Raw genomic sequence first — 17,535 nt, forward strand, 5'->3', positions numbered from 1 at the left:
GTGAATACTGAAGTGTTTTTGTTTGTCATTGATCAAGAAGTGTGGACGTTCTCTACCAGATGTCTCTACATAAAAACTACGATTATGCACTCTGGTGCGAAGGAATGAACTTTCTTGGAGACATTTTTTATTCATAAGTTTTGTCTTTACAATATTTTGTTCTGTTATCTTTGGATTGGCCATATTAATCCTTTCTATCCGCCTGTTTTGAATTTAGCCAATCCCGAATTTCTTTAATTAATTCTCAGCCAATCATGTATGTCTTCTTCGATATGGATATGTAGCTCTAAGCTATCCAATAAAGTTGAGGGGGTGTGTCTACTCATTCTTGAAAGGTCTCGAATTTTCCACGAGGGTATAAAAACTGCTGATTTTCTTGTCTCCGGGCCACTAGTATAACATCTCACTCAGTGTGTGGATATGTAGCAGGGGGCGGGAAGCGCCTCGTTCTTCAGACAGCAGTTCTTCTACAAGGTAATGGCCTTTTAACATCTTTATTTCTTGCTAACTCAGCAGTCTAACTCTCGGGGAGGGTTCGAATCCTTTAATATGTAACCCATCTTTTTAAAATGTAAATTTCTTTTCTGTCTATGTAAAATCTACAAATATCTTTTACTGTAAAGCGGGGATAGAGAGTGCTTTACCCTCTCGAGCTCCCCTTCATTTTGAAATTGAGGTGACTACGTTTTCATAACCGTTTCTTCTCTTCCTTAATGTATTAAAGTTTTCTCATACGAGTCACCTCCCTAGCTTGGGATTAGCTCCTGTATTATCGGCCTAGCGCCACATAGGTTAAAAAAACTGTAGTGTAGGAGTGCAAGTAATCCCCTCCATTCAATTTTGTATTTTGGGCCATTTATTTAACTCGTTTTGTTTTCCTTCCTGAGAAGGCCACTAGATTGGGTACGAGGTACCCCTGTACCATTATATGTGTGCCTTGAGGGCAGTTAATGTGAAGTCTGCTTATGGCCTCCTGATAGGCTTGAACTTTGAGAGCGGGTCTGCTCTTTCCTAAATTTGATCTCTGTGTGCCTCTAGGAGGCTAAACATTGTAATTAGGAGCAAGTGCTCCTTGGCATGATGGGGTTTTCTGCCCCTTTGTTCAATTTTGTATCTTGGTAAAGTTGGGCTAATAGGTCAAGGGTTGTGATTGTGGGGCTTGTACCAAGAGGAACTCTCCTTCGTCATGTACTTTTAAATTTACAATTCATGCAGGTCGATCTGCATATATTATATCTTTGTAACATGTGTGTTTTTTCTTCCTATCTTAATAAAGTATAAATGTTGTCCCGTTCCCTTATGGCCCCAGGGAAATGCGAAATTATTTCCGCCCTGGTGGCACCCTCCAAATTGTGTTGGCAAGCCTTCCTCCGACCTGCGCACTCGTGTTCTCTCTCCACCTTGCCCCTCCTCGCCTCTGCCGAGGGATGGCACGGTGCTCGCAGTAAACTTCGTTCAGTTCGCTTGGAGCGAGCAAGCAGCTTGGTCATCTAGCCGCGAGCGTGGAGGTAGGAGAGCTTACCAACCAACGTTAGGCTTAGGGAGGGAGTTGCCTTATATTGAGAATGTAACGTATTTGTTCTCTTGTTAATAGAGGCTAAGAGTCTCAGTAAATAGTAAGAGGGTTTGCTTCTGTAAAACTTAATGTGTTAACGGGGTTTCTTTTTATTCAACATGTTGTCACTAAAAGGAGTTAGTTAAGAATTGAGAATTGAGAGTTGTAATATTTGAATTGTTGGAGGGCAGGTCCCCCAATGAATACGGACTTTATTTGTGCGCACTCATTATTGTAATAAATGTTCAGCATTACAACGACTCGGTTTTCGCTCACTGCGTTATGGCTCTCCTTGCTCGTCACTGGTAGTCAGCCTTCGGTCTTGAAGCCCACACCTTCCTTATTTCCACATCGCTGCCAATTTTACTTGGTGCAGCAGTCTGGTAGCAGAGCGTTTATTTGTGCTCCTACCAGTTCTTTCGGGCAATTTTGAGTGTGCGTGGTCTCTCTCTCTTTCGGTTACGGTGTTTCCCGTTCAGCTTGGTGGCCGGCGATATCTTTACCATGGCTACTCGAGACGTGGCATATCCTGGGTCTCTTAGAAAAGAAGAGTTGTTATACGAACTGTCAATTCGTAATGTAGAGTCTAAAGGGACAGTTAAAGCGGATTAGTTATTATTACGAACTAATTTAGATAAAATTGTTGTGGTACCCAAGGTCTCTGACGGTGAGGCTGCGAGTGTGGCGTCCCTTATTCAGGCCAATTTGACTGAAATATCCTCAGTTATGGATTTTTTAGAGAACGATGTAGCGTCTCTTCATCAGTTAAAACGAGTACAAGGGCGTCTAACCCATTATGTTTATCGGACGGAAGATTTACTCTCCTTAGAATTAAAGGAGGAGCTAGTAAGTCAAATTGGAGCTTTGAAGGACAAGGCGGTCCAACTTTTAGGAAAGGTTGAGGCTTGGTTGGCCGCACTCTCCATTAAATCTAAACCTGTCACTCCTTCTGTTAATCGGGTTGACGAGGAACCCAATAAGGTTATTGGTAATCCTGAGTTGGATGGTGTGCAAGGCTTGCTGGAATCGCAGCAAGGTCCCTTACCTAGGATTCTCCCCCAGGCTAATCTTCCAGTTCAGCAATCGATCTTGCCTTCTGTGAATTTGCCCTTTTCTAGTATCCCTCACCCGTTAAGTAGTATGTTGAAAAACGTTCCTCGTTATTCGGTAAATTCTGCCGATGATGTAGTTACCTTTTTGCGATTTTTTGTGGAATTTCAGGATCATGCTCTTGTGTTCGGGCTAACTCACGCTCAAATATTGCAAATTCTTTATCCGTATACTACAGGGGTGCTTTCCAATAAAATAGTTAGTGCTATTTCTGATCAGTTGTCACTTCAGCAGTTTCATGCTTATTTGCTTACTCATTTTATTCCGGCTAGGGCTCTCAGCTCTCTAGTGCTGAAATTTTATTTCAGGGTTCAACGCTCGGACGAGCCTTTAACAGAATATGTTGCTGATGTTAAATTTTACGCTAGGGTGTTTGCGTTACATTATACAGAAGAGGAGATCGTTCTCACGATCGTAGAGGGCATTTCCCCGTTATACCGCTCCTGTCTTTGTTTTGCTGCTCAACCTCACAGTTTTGCGGAGCTCGAAGCGATAGTGGTATCGGCTGAAGGTGTTCGCCATGCGGACTCACTTCGTATTACTAGCTTGCCCCCGGTTGGTTCTAATGACAGGGAGTCTGTGGTGGTTCGTAAGCCTAACTTATTAAGAAAGTGTTATAATTGCGGTGCTTCTAATCATTTGCGTAATAAATGCCCCTCTCGGTCTCGTAACAACAGTCAGGGTGCTAGTGCTGGTTCTAGGGTAGAGGTTCCGCCCAGAACCAGTAATATTGTATGCTTTCGGTGCGGGGTCGCAGGTCATCTTGCGCGACATTGTACCGCCCATTCAAATAGCTCTTGACTACAGCGGGAGGTGGTGCAGGACAATGGTACCACCTTGCCTTCCCCTGTTATTAATCAAACATCTTGTTCGTTTGGTGAACCGTCTCCTATTTGCCCTGTGGGCTGTTTAGAGATATCTACGGAAATTAAAGGTTTGAGTCCGTTGGTTGAGGTCGAAATAAACAACGAGCCCGTTTCGGCTCTTCTTGATTCTGGTAGTGTGGTGTCATTTATTAGTGAAAGATGGTTTGCTTTACATAAAGCTGTCTGTAAATTCCCTCATTTATCTCCGGTTTTGCATTCGTTTGTATCAGCCAATTCTTCCAGAATTGAAGTCCTGGGACTGGTAAAATGTAAAATTCGTCTTTCCAATTTTACTTGGAAATTTCCCTTGTATGTTGCGAGTAATTTGCCGTATCCTGTCATTCTTGGTTCAAATTTTTTCGATTATTCTGGTTTAGTCTTAGATATTCAGGAGGGTTCATGTTGGTTTAAGTTTTCACAAATGAATAAAATACCTTTGCACATTAGTAATTCTGCTTCAGCATCGTCGGTATCGCCGCCTCAGGACGAAGTGGTGTCAGATCTTAGCCATTTGACTGAGGATGAGGCGCAGCGTATTAGGGAGTTGTGCGAGGCCTACCCGGATGTGTTTACTGAGAAATTGGGGATGACGAATATCTTAGAGTATAAAATAGAGGTCACGGATTCGGTCCCCGTCAGATTTCCGCCCTACCGTTTATCTCCTCCTAAGATGCAGGCATTAAAGGAGATCATTAACAACATGCTTGAGGAAGGGATCATCCGGCCCTCTACTTCGGCTTACTCTTCCCCCATTTTCCTGGTGCCCAAGCCCCAGGGTGGTTATAGGCCTGTTTTGGATTACAGGGCTCTTAATCGTAAAGTGATCTTGCAGTCTGTCCCGCTCCCGGATTTACATACGTGTTTTTCATGGTTCAAGAGGGCGAGGTACTTCACTGTCCTGGACCTCAATCAAGCTTATTACCAGATTCCGCTCGCGGAGGAGTCTCGTCATCTGACGGCCTTCGCGACGGACTGGAACCTTTATGAATTTTGCCGGCTGCCTTTTGGGATCTCGACAGGCGCCGCCGTTCTCACGAGACTCCTTGATCAGTTGTTTTCCGACATTAAATTTGACTTCCTTTATCACTATCTTGATGACGTAGTTTTGTATTCGGAGACGTTCGAGGATCATCTCCAGCACCTCGATGAAGTATTGTCACGCCTGAGGAAGGCTGGCTTGACAGTCAAATTGTCCAAGGTCTCGTTCGCCAAACCTCAGATGTCCTTTTTGGGGCATATTGTATCCTCTAACGGTGTCTCGGTCGATCACTCCCGCACTCAGGCCATTCAGGATTTTCCTCCTCCGCAGGATGTGAAAGGTGTGTCCCGCTTTGTCGGAATGGTTAACTTTTTCCGAAAATTCGTCCCGAATTTTGCCAGTCGTGCGGCCCCTCTTAATGCACTCCGGCGTAAGGGAGTAAGGTTTCAGTGGGGAGCTTCTCAGCAGGCTGCTTTTGACGATCTCAAGCTGGCCATTTCTAACGCTCCGGTGTTAGCAATGCCGGATTTCACTAAGGTCTTCATAGTGCAAACCGACGCTTCTTCGTCAGCTGTCGCAGCCGTTTTGCTCCAGGAATCTGAGTTAGGGAGACGCCCCATTGCTTATGCTTCACGGGCTCTTACCCCTTTAGAAGCTAAGTACTCCGTGTACGAGCTTGAAGGCTTGGCTGTTCTTTTTGCTCTAGAACGCTTTCGTGTGTACCTAGAGCATGTTAAGTTTGAGCTTGAAACTGACAACCAGGCGTTAAGTTGGGTGCTTGGGAAACCACGGAAAACTGGTCGCTTGGCTCGTTGGGCCATTAGAATTTCCGCCTTTCAATTCAACGTCCGTCATATTCGGGGCTCTGAGAACGTTGTAGCGGATACTCTCAGCAGGATGTTTTCTGAACAACCTATTCTTGATGACGAACCAGGTCCTTCTGAGTCCTCTCTAGCAATATCCTTGGCTGGAGCGATTTTATCTGATACCCCTCTCTTGTATCACGATATAGGTAAACTTCAATTGGAAGATCCGCTCTTGGCTCCTATCGTCCAAGACTTGAAGGATGGGAAAATTGTCGATCCGTATGTATTGAGGAACGGAGTTCTTTGTTGCCCCTCTCGTCATGATCGTAAGATGAAGGTTGTAATTCCATCTGTGTTGGTCCCTATGATCTTTAAGTATTTTCATGAAACTCCCCTCGCAGGTCATCAGGGAGTATTTAAAACAAGGGAGAAAATCAGGGAAAATTTCATCTGGAAGGGAATGGACGGAGATGTTCGTGAACTTGTCAAGGCTTGTAAGATTTGTAGGATTAGTAAGGCATGTGTTAATTCTCGGGTTGGGTTGTTATCCTCTACCCAAGCTACCCGTCCTATGCAACGTCTGTATATCGATTTCGTAGGACCTCTCCCGAGATCGAAATCTGAATCAAATAGGTTTATTTTGGTCTGCGTGGATGGCTTCACTCGTTTTACATGGTTATTTCCGACGAGGATGGCCAACGCTGAAACAACCATTAGATGTTTAAAAACCATATTTTCATCATTTGGTCCTAGTCAGTATTTGGTTTCAGACAATGCTAAAGCCTTTACATCTAATCTATTTAAGAACTTCTGTTTTAGCCTGTCGATTACTCACGTCACGACTTCCCCTTACTACCCCCAGCCTTCGTACGCGGAGAGAGTTAATAGGAATTTACGCTCGGCCCTCATTGCTTTTCATCACCACGATGTTCAGAGGTGGGACACCACCTTGCCGTGGCTGGCTTATGCTTTTAATACTGCGGTGCATGAGGCGCACCAGTTTTCCCCTTTCTCTCTCATGTTTTCGTTTCTTCCGAATTCGCCGCTTTCCAATTTGTGGCATATTGATGATTTGTTGCCTGAGAGGGTGGATCCTCTTAATATTCGCGCGAACTGGAAGAAAGCTAAAGAGAATCTTCAGGTCTCCTACCAGAGGAAGAAGGAGCGCTACGATAAGGGGCGTCAGCCTACCAGCCTGGCTGTCGGGGATGAGGTATTCATTAAGAATTTTGTTCCCTCTGGGAAGTTGGCACCCAGGTTCCGTGGTCCTTTCCGGATTATTGATTTTCTTACCCCGGTCACCCTGTTGGTGAGAGACCCCGTGACCGAGGGAGTTTTTCGTGTTCATCTTTCTCAGCTTCAATCTGCTCAATGAAGTTTTTGCTTTAATTGGTTGGCGAGAACCGATACGTCTGTGGTGTTCATGTTTGCGGGGTTTGTTCCCCTGTTGTTTTGCTAACTTCTGTATTTTATGGGGAGTTGTATTTTACTTAGTCTGTAAGAGTTTTTAAATTTGGTATGTGAGCCCTCCTGCAGCCCTACCTAGCCTCCTACCTCCACGCCCGGCGCGCTGACCCCGGATTGTCTTTCTCCACCTTCACTCTTACATCTTATCGGCTCTTGTGAAGACAAAACTGCTGGCCTTAAACTTGTATGTTTCAGCATTATGGAGGTTCCATCTTCGCCGTCGCTCCGTGAGAAGGGCCCCTCATGTGGGCGTGTTTTGGCATGCGCTGACTCCATCGGCCGTCCTTCCGGGCCGTTTTTCTGCATGTTGTATGTTTGGCGCTGGCTAGCATTCGCCGCCAGTTGTGGCACGCATCGTCCATCTGGCTTATTGCATCTTGGTGTGCCTGGTTGCCGTGTGTTCGGCATTCGTCATTCATTTCGAGCCATGCCAGTTTCGTCGTCACTTGGACTTGCAAGCCGGTAGCTCGTCCGGCGATTCTGCTTCAACTTATTCTAATCTTTGAGATGTGCATCTTGAAATATGGATTTTCACGGACTGGCTTTTATTGCCTTTCGCCAAGCTAGAAGGTGTTTACCTAATGAAATGTTAGGCCAGTTGTTGGTGTATCTTTAGCAAAGACTCTTTCTCCGAGTGTTTTTAATTGCTTAAGCAAACTGATATTTATTTGTTTGGAAAAAAGAACCTTTTATCAAGAGCTCTTGTGGTGTCTAAAGTAAAAGAAGAAAGACTTTTTCCAACCTGGTTGGAAACTTAGGGAGGGAGGTCTGTACCAAGAGGAACTCTCCTTCGTCATGTACTTTTAAATTTACAATTCATGCAGGTCGATCTGCATATATTATATCTTTGTAACATGTGTGTTTTTTCTTCCTATCTTAATAAAGTATAAATGTTGTCCCGTTCCCTTATGGCCCCAGGGAAATGCGAAATTATTTCCGCCCTGGTGGCACCCTCCAAATTGTGTTGGCAAGCCTTCCTCCGACCTGCGCACTCGTGTTCTCTCTCCACCTTGCCCCTCCTCGCCTCTGCCGAGGGATGGCACGGTGCTCGCAGTAAACTTCGTTCAGTTCGCTTGGAGCGAGCAAGCAGCTTGGTCATCTAGCCGCGAGCGTGGAGGTAGGAGAGCTTACCAACCAACGTTAGGCTTAGGGAGGGAGTTGCCTTATATTGAGAATGTAACGTATTTGTTCTCTTGTTAATAGAGGCTAAGAGTCTCAGTAAATAGTAAGAGGGTTTGCTTCTGTAAAACTTAATGTGTTAACGGGGTTTCTTTTTATTCAACATGTTGTCACTAAAAGGAGTTAGTTAAGAATTGAGAGTTGTAATATTTGAATTGTTGGAGGGCAGGTCCCCCAATGAATACGGACTTTATTTGTGCGCACTCATTATTGTAATAAATGTTCAGCATTACAACGACTCGGTTTTCGCTCACTGCGTTATGGCTCTCCTTGCTCGTCACTGGTAGTCAGCCTTCGGTCTTGAAGCCCGCACCTTCCTTATTTCCACATCGCTGCCAATTTTACTTGGTGCAGCAGGGCTCGAAGCCCAAATCTTGTAACGAACTGTAATTTGTAATTTCTTAATTTGTTGATCTGCTACTTGGTACCTGTTATACTTTGTTTTTGGTTGATTTAAAAAGAAAATGTAACCTTTGTTAAAGTTTTAAATTAACTTTAATTTTGTAGTTGAGACCTATTCAAAATTCTCGTCTTGCAGGCACTGTACATGTTGCACATGATACGGTCGCAGACGCTCTTCATGCACAGTCCACTGGGACACACCAAACTCGCGTCCCTTTCTACCTCTATAGACGCAACACACTGCACTACCACCACAGAAGCATGCAATAATGAATACATCCTTCCATTTAGTGATGACGTAAGGAAGTGCATCCGCCCGTAAAGCAGCGCCAAGTCCACATTCAGAACACAGTTCATTCCCACGACCCCAGTAGGATGTGGGAAGGAGAAGAAGTGAGGAAAGGAAAAAAGAGGAAAAGAAAACAGACTGTTATTGATTCCCTAATAATGTACAGATAATTGTAAGGCATCATAGCATGTATTTAAAATTATCTAACTGTGGAATTCATTGGAAAGAGGTATATATTTAATTTACGGTAGGCCATTCTAAATTATTATGATTATATATAGGATTTTCAGTCATTATCATCTCATTTCTTTGTATCACGGCAGTAACGAATTCTGAACGAGCTGAGTCTTGAGTAAGGTATCACTACATCACCCGTATTAATAGCTTGCAGTAAACTTCCAGTAGCCGGAGGTCAGTCGACCGGACACGCCATGCTAATTTTATTCCTTCACCAGGAAAAGGACATAATCGAGATTGCAGAATTACCCTGCCCCTCCATATTCTGAAGAGACAGAACTTGTTAACTTCTACTTTTCGAGCTTTGCTAGACGATGGTTACGAAGCGCGAACTTTCATCGTATGTGAATGAACTTTACGAAACAAGATGATGAATATACAGCGAAGGAAAGAAGAAGGGATAGAACATCAGATCTTACTGGACCGTGCGATATGGTAGATGGAGGGAGATTTTAGAGCCTATATACTTCAACAAGAGCTCGAGAGCGTCGTAGGTTTCTTAACATCTTAACATCGTGAGCGTTTTTTTTACGTCAGAAGGCCTGGATACGAGAACATCTTAACATCTTAGCGTCTGATGGTCATGATGATAGAGGAATAAGGTCTTTATCGTCGTTCTTATTTTGCGAGAGAAGACAGGGCAGATAACAAGGCGGTTCTCCGTTTAGTTTGAAAGTTCACTTCGCTTCTGAGTAGAGCACTACTCAAAGTTACTATCACTGAAAACTGGTTACCTCAATGACGAGAGGTAAGGTCAACGAGAGATTGGTTTTGACTTGTCTAAAACAGGAGATATTTTGTTATGTGTTTAGTTACGCTACATTTCTGTGATACGGAAGAATAGAAGTATTTTCTCTCCATGAACGTAACCCAAGGTGGTTTTGATATTGAAATTAGGGCTCATTACCACATTATGTAAAGTGTATTATAGGAAGTGTTAAGGTGAGGAAAGTTGTTGTCCAATTAGTGGACAATGCACGAATCGGAAATAGGACTGGTACTTACTACAAGCGATGACAACAGCAGTACAAGAGTATCATCAAACAGCTCCTACATCGAACGTGTCCAGATACCAGAATCTACAAATGGTGAGGTAATGGCATAAATTACTGCAAGTCTCCGCGTAACAGTTCATTTGATTAAATTTTATTGCATTCAATTTGTCTTTTTTTCCGTAAGTTCAGTTTTCGTAAATACGCCATCACGTTTAATCATCCTAATAAATAGTTATTTTAATTGGTACTTTCATAAATTCTTATTAATGATCCTTAGTTTCCTAGTTAGTGTGCACTTAATGGATAGTGTCCTGTCACCCCACCTCTGGGAGTATCTAGAGTCCCATTACTTATTATTATTATTCTTATTATTATTATTATTATTATTATTATTATTATTATTATTATTATTATCATCATCAATTATTCTCTTCAAGCCATAAGTTTGAAGGCTGACGCTCAAGGGATATTGTTTATGGAGAGGAATATGAGTGAGTATTTATTTATATTCAAATTAAGGTGATCCGGCACGTCACAATGTGATTATTATTATTATTATTATTATTATTATTATTATTATTGCCGGGCTGAGTGGCTCAGACGGTTGAGGCGCTGGCCTTCTAACCCCAGCTTGGCAGGTTCGAACCTGGCTCAGTCCGGTGGCATTTGAAGGTGCTCAAATACGTCAGCCTCGTGTCGGTAGATTTACTGGCACGTAAAGGAACTCCTGCAGGACTACATTCCGGCACCTCGGCGTCTCAAAAACCGTAAAAGTAGTTATCAGGACATTATTATTATTATTATTATTATTATTATTATTATTATTATTATTATTATTATTATTATTATTATTATTATTATTATTATTATTACTAAACCAAACCAAACCCCATGGCACTACAGCCCTTGAAGAGCCTTGGCCTACCAAGCGACCGCTGCTCAGCCCGAACGCCTGCAGATTACGAGGTGTCGTGTGGTAAGCACGACGAATCCTCTCGGCCGTTATTCTTGGCTTTCTAGACCGGGTATTATTATTACTACTTATTACTAGTATCACCCTAATGTAACTTTTCTTATCTTCGAAACGTTAGACTTGTCGATTTCTTGAACTATTACAGTTTGAAGAACGAGGTGCAGAATTCAACAAGGAATATGTCCTTAAAATGAGGCCCATTAAGTTATGACTATCCTGCGTACTGTTGTTCGTATTGTACTCTAGCCGGCAGTACTTGCCTTGATAACTCCCGACGGATACAGCTCCAACTCCTCCGAAGCTTCCAGCTCTACAGTGTGAACTTGTCAGCTTCTCAATCCATCAATATCCTTCAGTGTTCACTTCACGTCCTAATAGTTCTTGATAAATTTGATTTATTCTCCGCCACAGTCGCTCGGGGAAGCTACGCCTGATAGAGTGAAACCGTTATACCACATTTCTGTGCGACGCACGTGTTACCGTATTTCCTTTATACACGGATTTTCTTCTGCGGTTTTAATGTATCACAAAAGAGAATTCTCTGGTATGTAAAGCTACATTCTTCGGTCGTTAATGCCGATCATTTTGTTCCAAATCCCCTGAAATGAATCAGCATAATCAGTAATTGATAGGCACTTTTTTACACGGTGGCTCAATGTTCAGTTCCCGGACAGGTCAGGAATTGTTATCTAGCAAAACGAATATGATACGGGCCCGCCTGCAGGAAAGAAAATTGGGCTCCGTCAAAGAAATTGTATAAAATCTATCAATCACACATATAAATTTAACTACAACAGATACTTTAATGCAATATATATTCATTTAATATATATAAAGGACTTATTATAAGATTACAAAACTAATCAATTTATTCATATTGCCTTCGCGAGATGGTGGGTTCGAATTCCATCGTCGGCAACCCCGACGATGATTTTTCGTGGTTTCCCATTTACACACCAGGTAAATGCTGAGTTTGCATCCTAATTAAGGCCACGGCCGCTACCTTCCCAGTCCTATGTCTTTCCATTACTTGCGTCACCGAAAACCTTTGATGATTTTGTGCTACATTAAAATAACTAGCAATATATTGTACCCTTGAATATGATTCGATTCCTGGGTGTAATGAATGTATAAAGAGATTTTATTTTGAAAATTACATATTTTGTATGGATCCAAATACAACGTAAATAACTATTTCTATCTTTGGTATTTACATTTTAAAAACTTTACTGTGCTTACATTTGATTGTAAAGAAACTGGACCATGCAGTGCAGTTTCTGAGATACAAATCCACTGACGATTTCAGTTATATCCATGAATGACACGTTCGATGCCGAAGAGACTAAGTTCACTGTGTCTGTCTTGGGTCATAATATTTCATAATGTTTCAGTTTCGAATATTATCGTTTTGCGGAAGAAACTGTAGCAGGAGTAATTAGGTCTAAAATGTGATATTTTGGCATAAATTTGAATTGGTTTTTCTTATTATAACTTGGTGCAGGTCTTTTTGAGAGAGTGTGACGCTCTTGTCGCGAGAGACGGCTGTGTTAGACTCAGTACAATAACTGCGGCAATATGTAACCACTTAACAATTCACTCATCCCAGGGAATAACAAGCTAAGTTAAAAAATTAAAGTTCTCAGGGGAAGTATTTTTTGTTTTTAAATAATACAAAATCACCGATTCACCAATATCAAATCATTCTACGTTAGATGAAGCAGCTTTTTAAATAATGGTTTTGGTTGGATTTTGTTTAATTCAAAAAATTATTGAAGTATCTGTTTTGGATGGTAAATGAAACTGACTTGTCCTATATTGACCACGGATTAATTTCTTATGTGGAACATTCAAAACCAAAGCGTGTAAGTCACATTTGTGTTTTGCTCGTAGCTAGTAAGATTTAATAGTTCTCTTGAACACAGGCAGTTGTGTAAATTCACTGCCTGTAGGCCTAATTCATTTACAAGGTAATAATATCCAGGTCGACAATAACCACAGAAAAAGTATTACACCTAAGACAATCTGACTTATCTGGTTGAAGGCACTTTTATTTAAAATATTCAGAATTTTAACAAGATAACTCAGCTTACCTGATTCTTACCGGGGACTGTTTTGCATTCTTGAATAATATGGAAGTAAAATTTGGCTAGTTCTTCAGTGTTATGACGAAATGACTTATAGTTAGTGTCAAGGGATTAAGAGCATTGACCTTAGCAGGTAATTGCAAAAATTAAAAAAAAAATACGTATCTGTTTTTCCTCGAGATGAGTGAATTACTCTACATACGAACTGTAGAAACAATCCTTCTCGGTCGATTCTACAACAAAATCATTATGTCACCTTTCCCGTGCACAATGGCATTCGGTAAAATGACATTTTTTTCCTTCTGGGGAAATCTGCGAGCCCCTTAAACCCCGGGCCCGCCTGTATTGCAGAGCTTGCAGGCCACTGATCCGGGGGTTGGCTCTAGGTCCACTCAGCTTGTGTGCAATCAATTGAAGAGCTATGTGATGATGAGATCTAGAAGGCCAAGAACTGCGATCGAGATGATTCGCCGCTTTGACCATGCGTCACCACCTAAACTGAAGATCTCGGGACTTAGAAGTGGGGCTGTAGTGCCGATTTCTTGTGTGTGTGTGACAAAATAAAGGTGGGACGTAAAACCAATAACACTATTCTTCTTCTTTCTTTGTTATGCTCGACTGAGGAGTGGTACTGAACTAAATTAGCTGATGCCGTTGCCTTTTTCTTCTCCTAAAATCTCTTCATCTTCTCGTTGTGGCTTGTCTTGCGATCTTCTGACCTGTTTTTTTGGTGGCAGTGCTTGGATGGTGTGTAAAGCGGCTATTGTCGACTAATTTTCTGAACATAGATCTGTCTGATACAATGTCATCTCTGATGCCTGTTTCCTGAAGAGCTTGTCCAACTTAGAGCAGCCAGTTGTTTTTTACTTTCAATGATAGGGCAAGGTTCAGAATTCTTTTGGTCAATCTTGATTACTCACTCTGAAAATGTGTTCATAAAATTTCAAACGTCTTTTCCTAAATGTATCTGAGATATTCTCTGAGTGTTGGTAGAAGTCATGAGATTTCCTTTCTTAATCATCCACATTCCCTGTGTACAGACTGGTCCAACAATTTTCCTTAAGATCTTTTCTAGCTTTTCTACATCTTTAATCAATGATCTGCCCCTATCATCAGTGTTTCAGATGCACATAGTTCTTCAGGCTTAATTACAATGTTGTAATGCCTTAATTTTTCATTTCGGGATATGGATTTTTTATGATATCTGTTCCGTGTGAGTCTGTACGCTCTTTTTGTAGTTTAGAGATCCTTTCCTTGTTTGCTTTATAATTCAGTCCTAAAGGTTGGACGACTTCTCCCAGGTATTTTAATTTAGACACTTGGGATATTTTGCCATATTCGGTTTTCATTGGTTGTCCATCTAGGTTTTCTCGTATGAGATCTGGAGTCCTGTTCTGGAAGCAATTTCATGGAGTTTTTCAACGGATGCAATCGCTTCCTGTCTGTTGGTAGACAACGCTGCTAAATCATCATCAAAGGCCAAACACAGTCAGTTAATTCTGTTTTCATGTAGTCTGCGAAGGGTTATTTCTTTAACTTCTTTTTCCCAAGTCTTCATCACCTTTTTCCAAAACAAGATTAAACAATAGAGGGGACAACCTATCTCCTTGTCGGACTTCTGTTTTAACGTCAAATGGTTCAGATAATTACCCTAATAATTGGTGCCTGTCAGAGTGCGAAATCGCGGGGAAGGGGTGGGGGAGGGTTTTCTCCCAACCGATGATTTGATCTCAAAGGTTCCTCCCCACTACAATTGCCCGGGGGAAGGAAACTTTCATTATAAAATAAGTAGGTAAATGTAGAACACATATGTTACTGAAATTCATGTTTTTTTACTGTGCATATTTTGATAAAAACATCAGCAATAATACACATTATATAGAAATAAATGAATGACTGCCAGACCTAAAATAATAAAGCAACGTAGCGGTGGCAACTCCGCACCTGCAGTCTATTGTTCAGGTTTTACTTTGGCAAGTCCATCTGAAACCCGGGCAAAAATATAACATATTTGAGGCCCTCCTCCCTTGTCATCGGTCTATGTAGCTCCTGTACTTATTGGAGAGGGAGTGTTTCCGATAGGTAGCCAATAGGACAATATTCACCTGAAGAGTTGTACAAATTAAATCACTTTCCAATGAGTTTTCTTGTTATACGAGTAACAAAAGAATTCAAAATAAATATTTAAAAATTAAATTTCTCTGCGGAGGGGGTAATTTACTTACTGGTAAATTATATGCCCCTCCCCCGCTGGTAAGTAATGCCTGAAATAAACTCTAGTAGTTAAGCCCTATGATTCTTCTCTCCCCACAATTTCTTTCTGATTTCGCACCCTGGTGCCTGTTAGTGTTTGGACGATTAATTCTCCTGTTTTTTTGACCACTTTGACTTATTCTTCTTCGTATTCTTACTGCTGGTCATAAAGATAAATTGTAATGGTGACCTGTTATTATACTAATGAACACATAATGCTAGTTTTCTGATATAAGCAACAATTTTGTTTAAAAAAAGATGTAGATCTTAACCCCTGTTAGTGTAATTATTAAAACAAGAAGTATAGGCCTATCTTCATTTCTCACCTCCAAATGCCGGGAGTTGACAGAGAAGTCACTCTGGAGATGTGTCACGTTGCTGTCCGTCAGTGTCAGCCTCTGGATTAGGGGGAACGGGCTTAAGACGACCGCTGGGTCGAAGGTTGGACTTGGCCAGCGGTGTAGTGTTAGTGCTCTTATTTTATGTCTGTAACAGAAAAAAAGTAATTTATATTGATTTTCCTCCTACAAGTCCAACAGTACATACAGCTGATGATGATGATGATGATGATGATGGTAATATCATGTTAGAAGAATAGTTATAAAAATCAAAGCACCGAGCGAGTAGCTGTCAGCTTGCATTCGGGAGATAGGGAGTTCGAACCCCACTGTCGGCGGCCCTGAAGATTGTAATCCATGGTTTCCAATTTTCACACCAAAAAATGCTGGGGCTGTACTTAAACTAAGGCCATGGTCGCTACCTTCCCATTCCTAAGCCGTCCCTATCCCGTCGTCGCTATAAGACCTGTGTCGGTGCGACGTAAAACAAGTTTTAAAAAATGAAACTCCTCGCCATTTAGAGACTAGCTATTATCATTGACGCCTGATGAGTTTTAAATACTATTTTCAGAAATCCAGTGAACAGGGAAAGTCACATAACACTAAATACTGTGCAAAATCAAGCATTAAACTTGTTGAATTATGTAAATGTATTTCGTTTTGCTGAATGAATAACATGAATTTTTCTTTCTTTAATGGAAATACTGTCATTCCCATCCAAGAAATTGTAAATCGTAGCTTGTAGCTTGTATCTAAACCCTGTACCTTTCTAAACTGTAACACAAATTTATAACGTGCCAATTTTCTTTGAATGTATAAAAATAAGAAAATAAAATTGATTGCTTATATTAAGCGCATCATAAATCAAACCGCAATAAGTTGAAAAGGTCAGTTTTCTTGCGATTATAGCGTTCTTTTAAAATACTGTACCCCAATCAGCATTTCGCTGAGTATTGGAGGAGAGCTTCGTAGTCGCAATAGAACTGCTTCACTTCCCTGCCAAGTGTGTTCGCTCTCCCGCTTCAATGTGACGTATGCTTGCTACGTAAGCTGCCCGCATTTACGTCAGGCCAGGCCGGCCGCACTGGGATAGCCTCAACCGGCGCAGAGCTGAGTACCCCTGGGCTATACGAATGTAGACAAAGGTACGGGGAAAGAATCTCTCACATAATTACTCGCAAAATGTCATTTATAACCATGTGGGCCCTGTACGAATTCTACCATTATCTACAGTTGAACGATACTTTTTAATACTTCAGCACTTTTATATACTGAATGTTTTGTTCTGTGGTTTTTTGTTTTCTTCGTGCAATACTGTGTTTTCTTCAGTTGTAATTTGTTACATTTTTATATTGTATGATTTTGTTCTTTGCATTGGTTTCTTTAAATATTTGATTGTTTCATGCTCCGGTCTAAAATAACGGCCGAGAGGACTCGTCGTGCTGACCACATGACACCTCGTAATCTGCAGGCCTTAGGGCTGAGCAGCGGTCGCTTGGTAGGCCAAGGCCCTTCAAGGGCTGTAGTGCCATGGGGTTAGGTTAGATTGGGTTGGGTTAGGTTAGGTTAGGTTAGGTTAGGTTAGGTTAGGTTAGGTTAGGTTAGGTTAGGTTAGGTTTGTTTCATGCTTTATTTTGTTTTATTTCTCTACTGAATCGTTTTGTTCATTAGTTTAATTTTGTTCTATTTTTGTATTTATTGTGGTTTGCTTTGGTTTTGGTCCGCCTCTGTGGTTTAGTGGTTAATGTGATTAGTTGCCAACCCCAGAGGCCCGAGTTCGATTCCCGGCTCTGCTACGAAATTTGAAAAGTGGCACGATGACTGGAACGGGGTCTACTCAGCTAGGCAGCCCCTAAGATTGCCTTGTACTCATCCTTAAAACAGCAATCACCAACGCTACCACCACCACCAATGCTCCATCCGTTTCTCCTCATCTCATCACCCTACTATCTCATTGTACTTCAGAACACGTCAAACTAGAAACTTGATCTTTACAACGAGC

General features: G+C 41.6%; 1 protein-coding gene across 1 annotated transcript in view; it reads right to left on the minus strand.

Annotated features, from left to right (window-relative positions):
• The window catches only part of swi2 (Protein singed wings 2), a 494,822-nt gene that overhangs the window by 368,579 nt on the left and 108,708 nt on the right, over positions 1-17,535 (minus strand). The window contains exon 3 of the mRNA XM_067139747.2: positions 15,522-15,681. Coding sequence (XP_066995848.1) covers positions 15,522-15,681 — 160 coding nt within the window. The remainder of the gene's footprint in view (positions 1-15,521; positions 15,682-17,535) is intronic.

The sequence above is a fragment of the Anabrus simplex genome, chromosome 2 (assembly GCF_040414725.1).
Source record: "Anabrus simplex isolate iqAnaSimp1 chromosome 2, ASM4041472v1, whole genome shotgun sequence".
NCBI classification, from domain to species: Eukaryota; Metazoa; Arthropoda; class Insecta; order Orthoptera; family Tettigoniidae; genus Anabrus; species Anabrus simplex.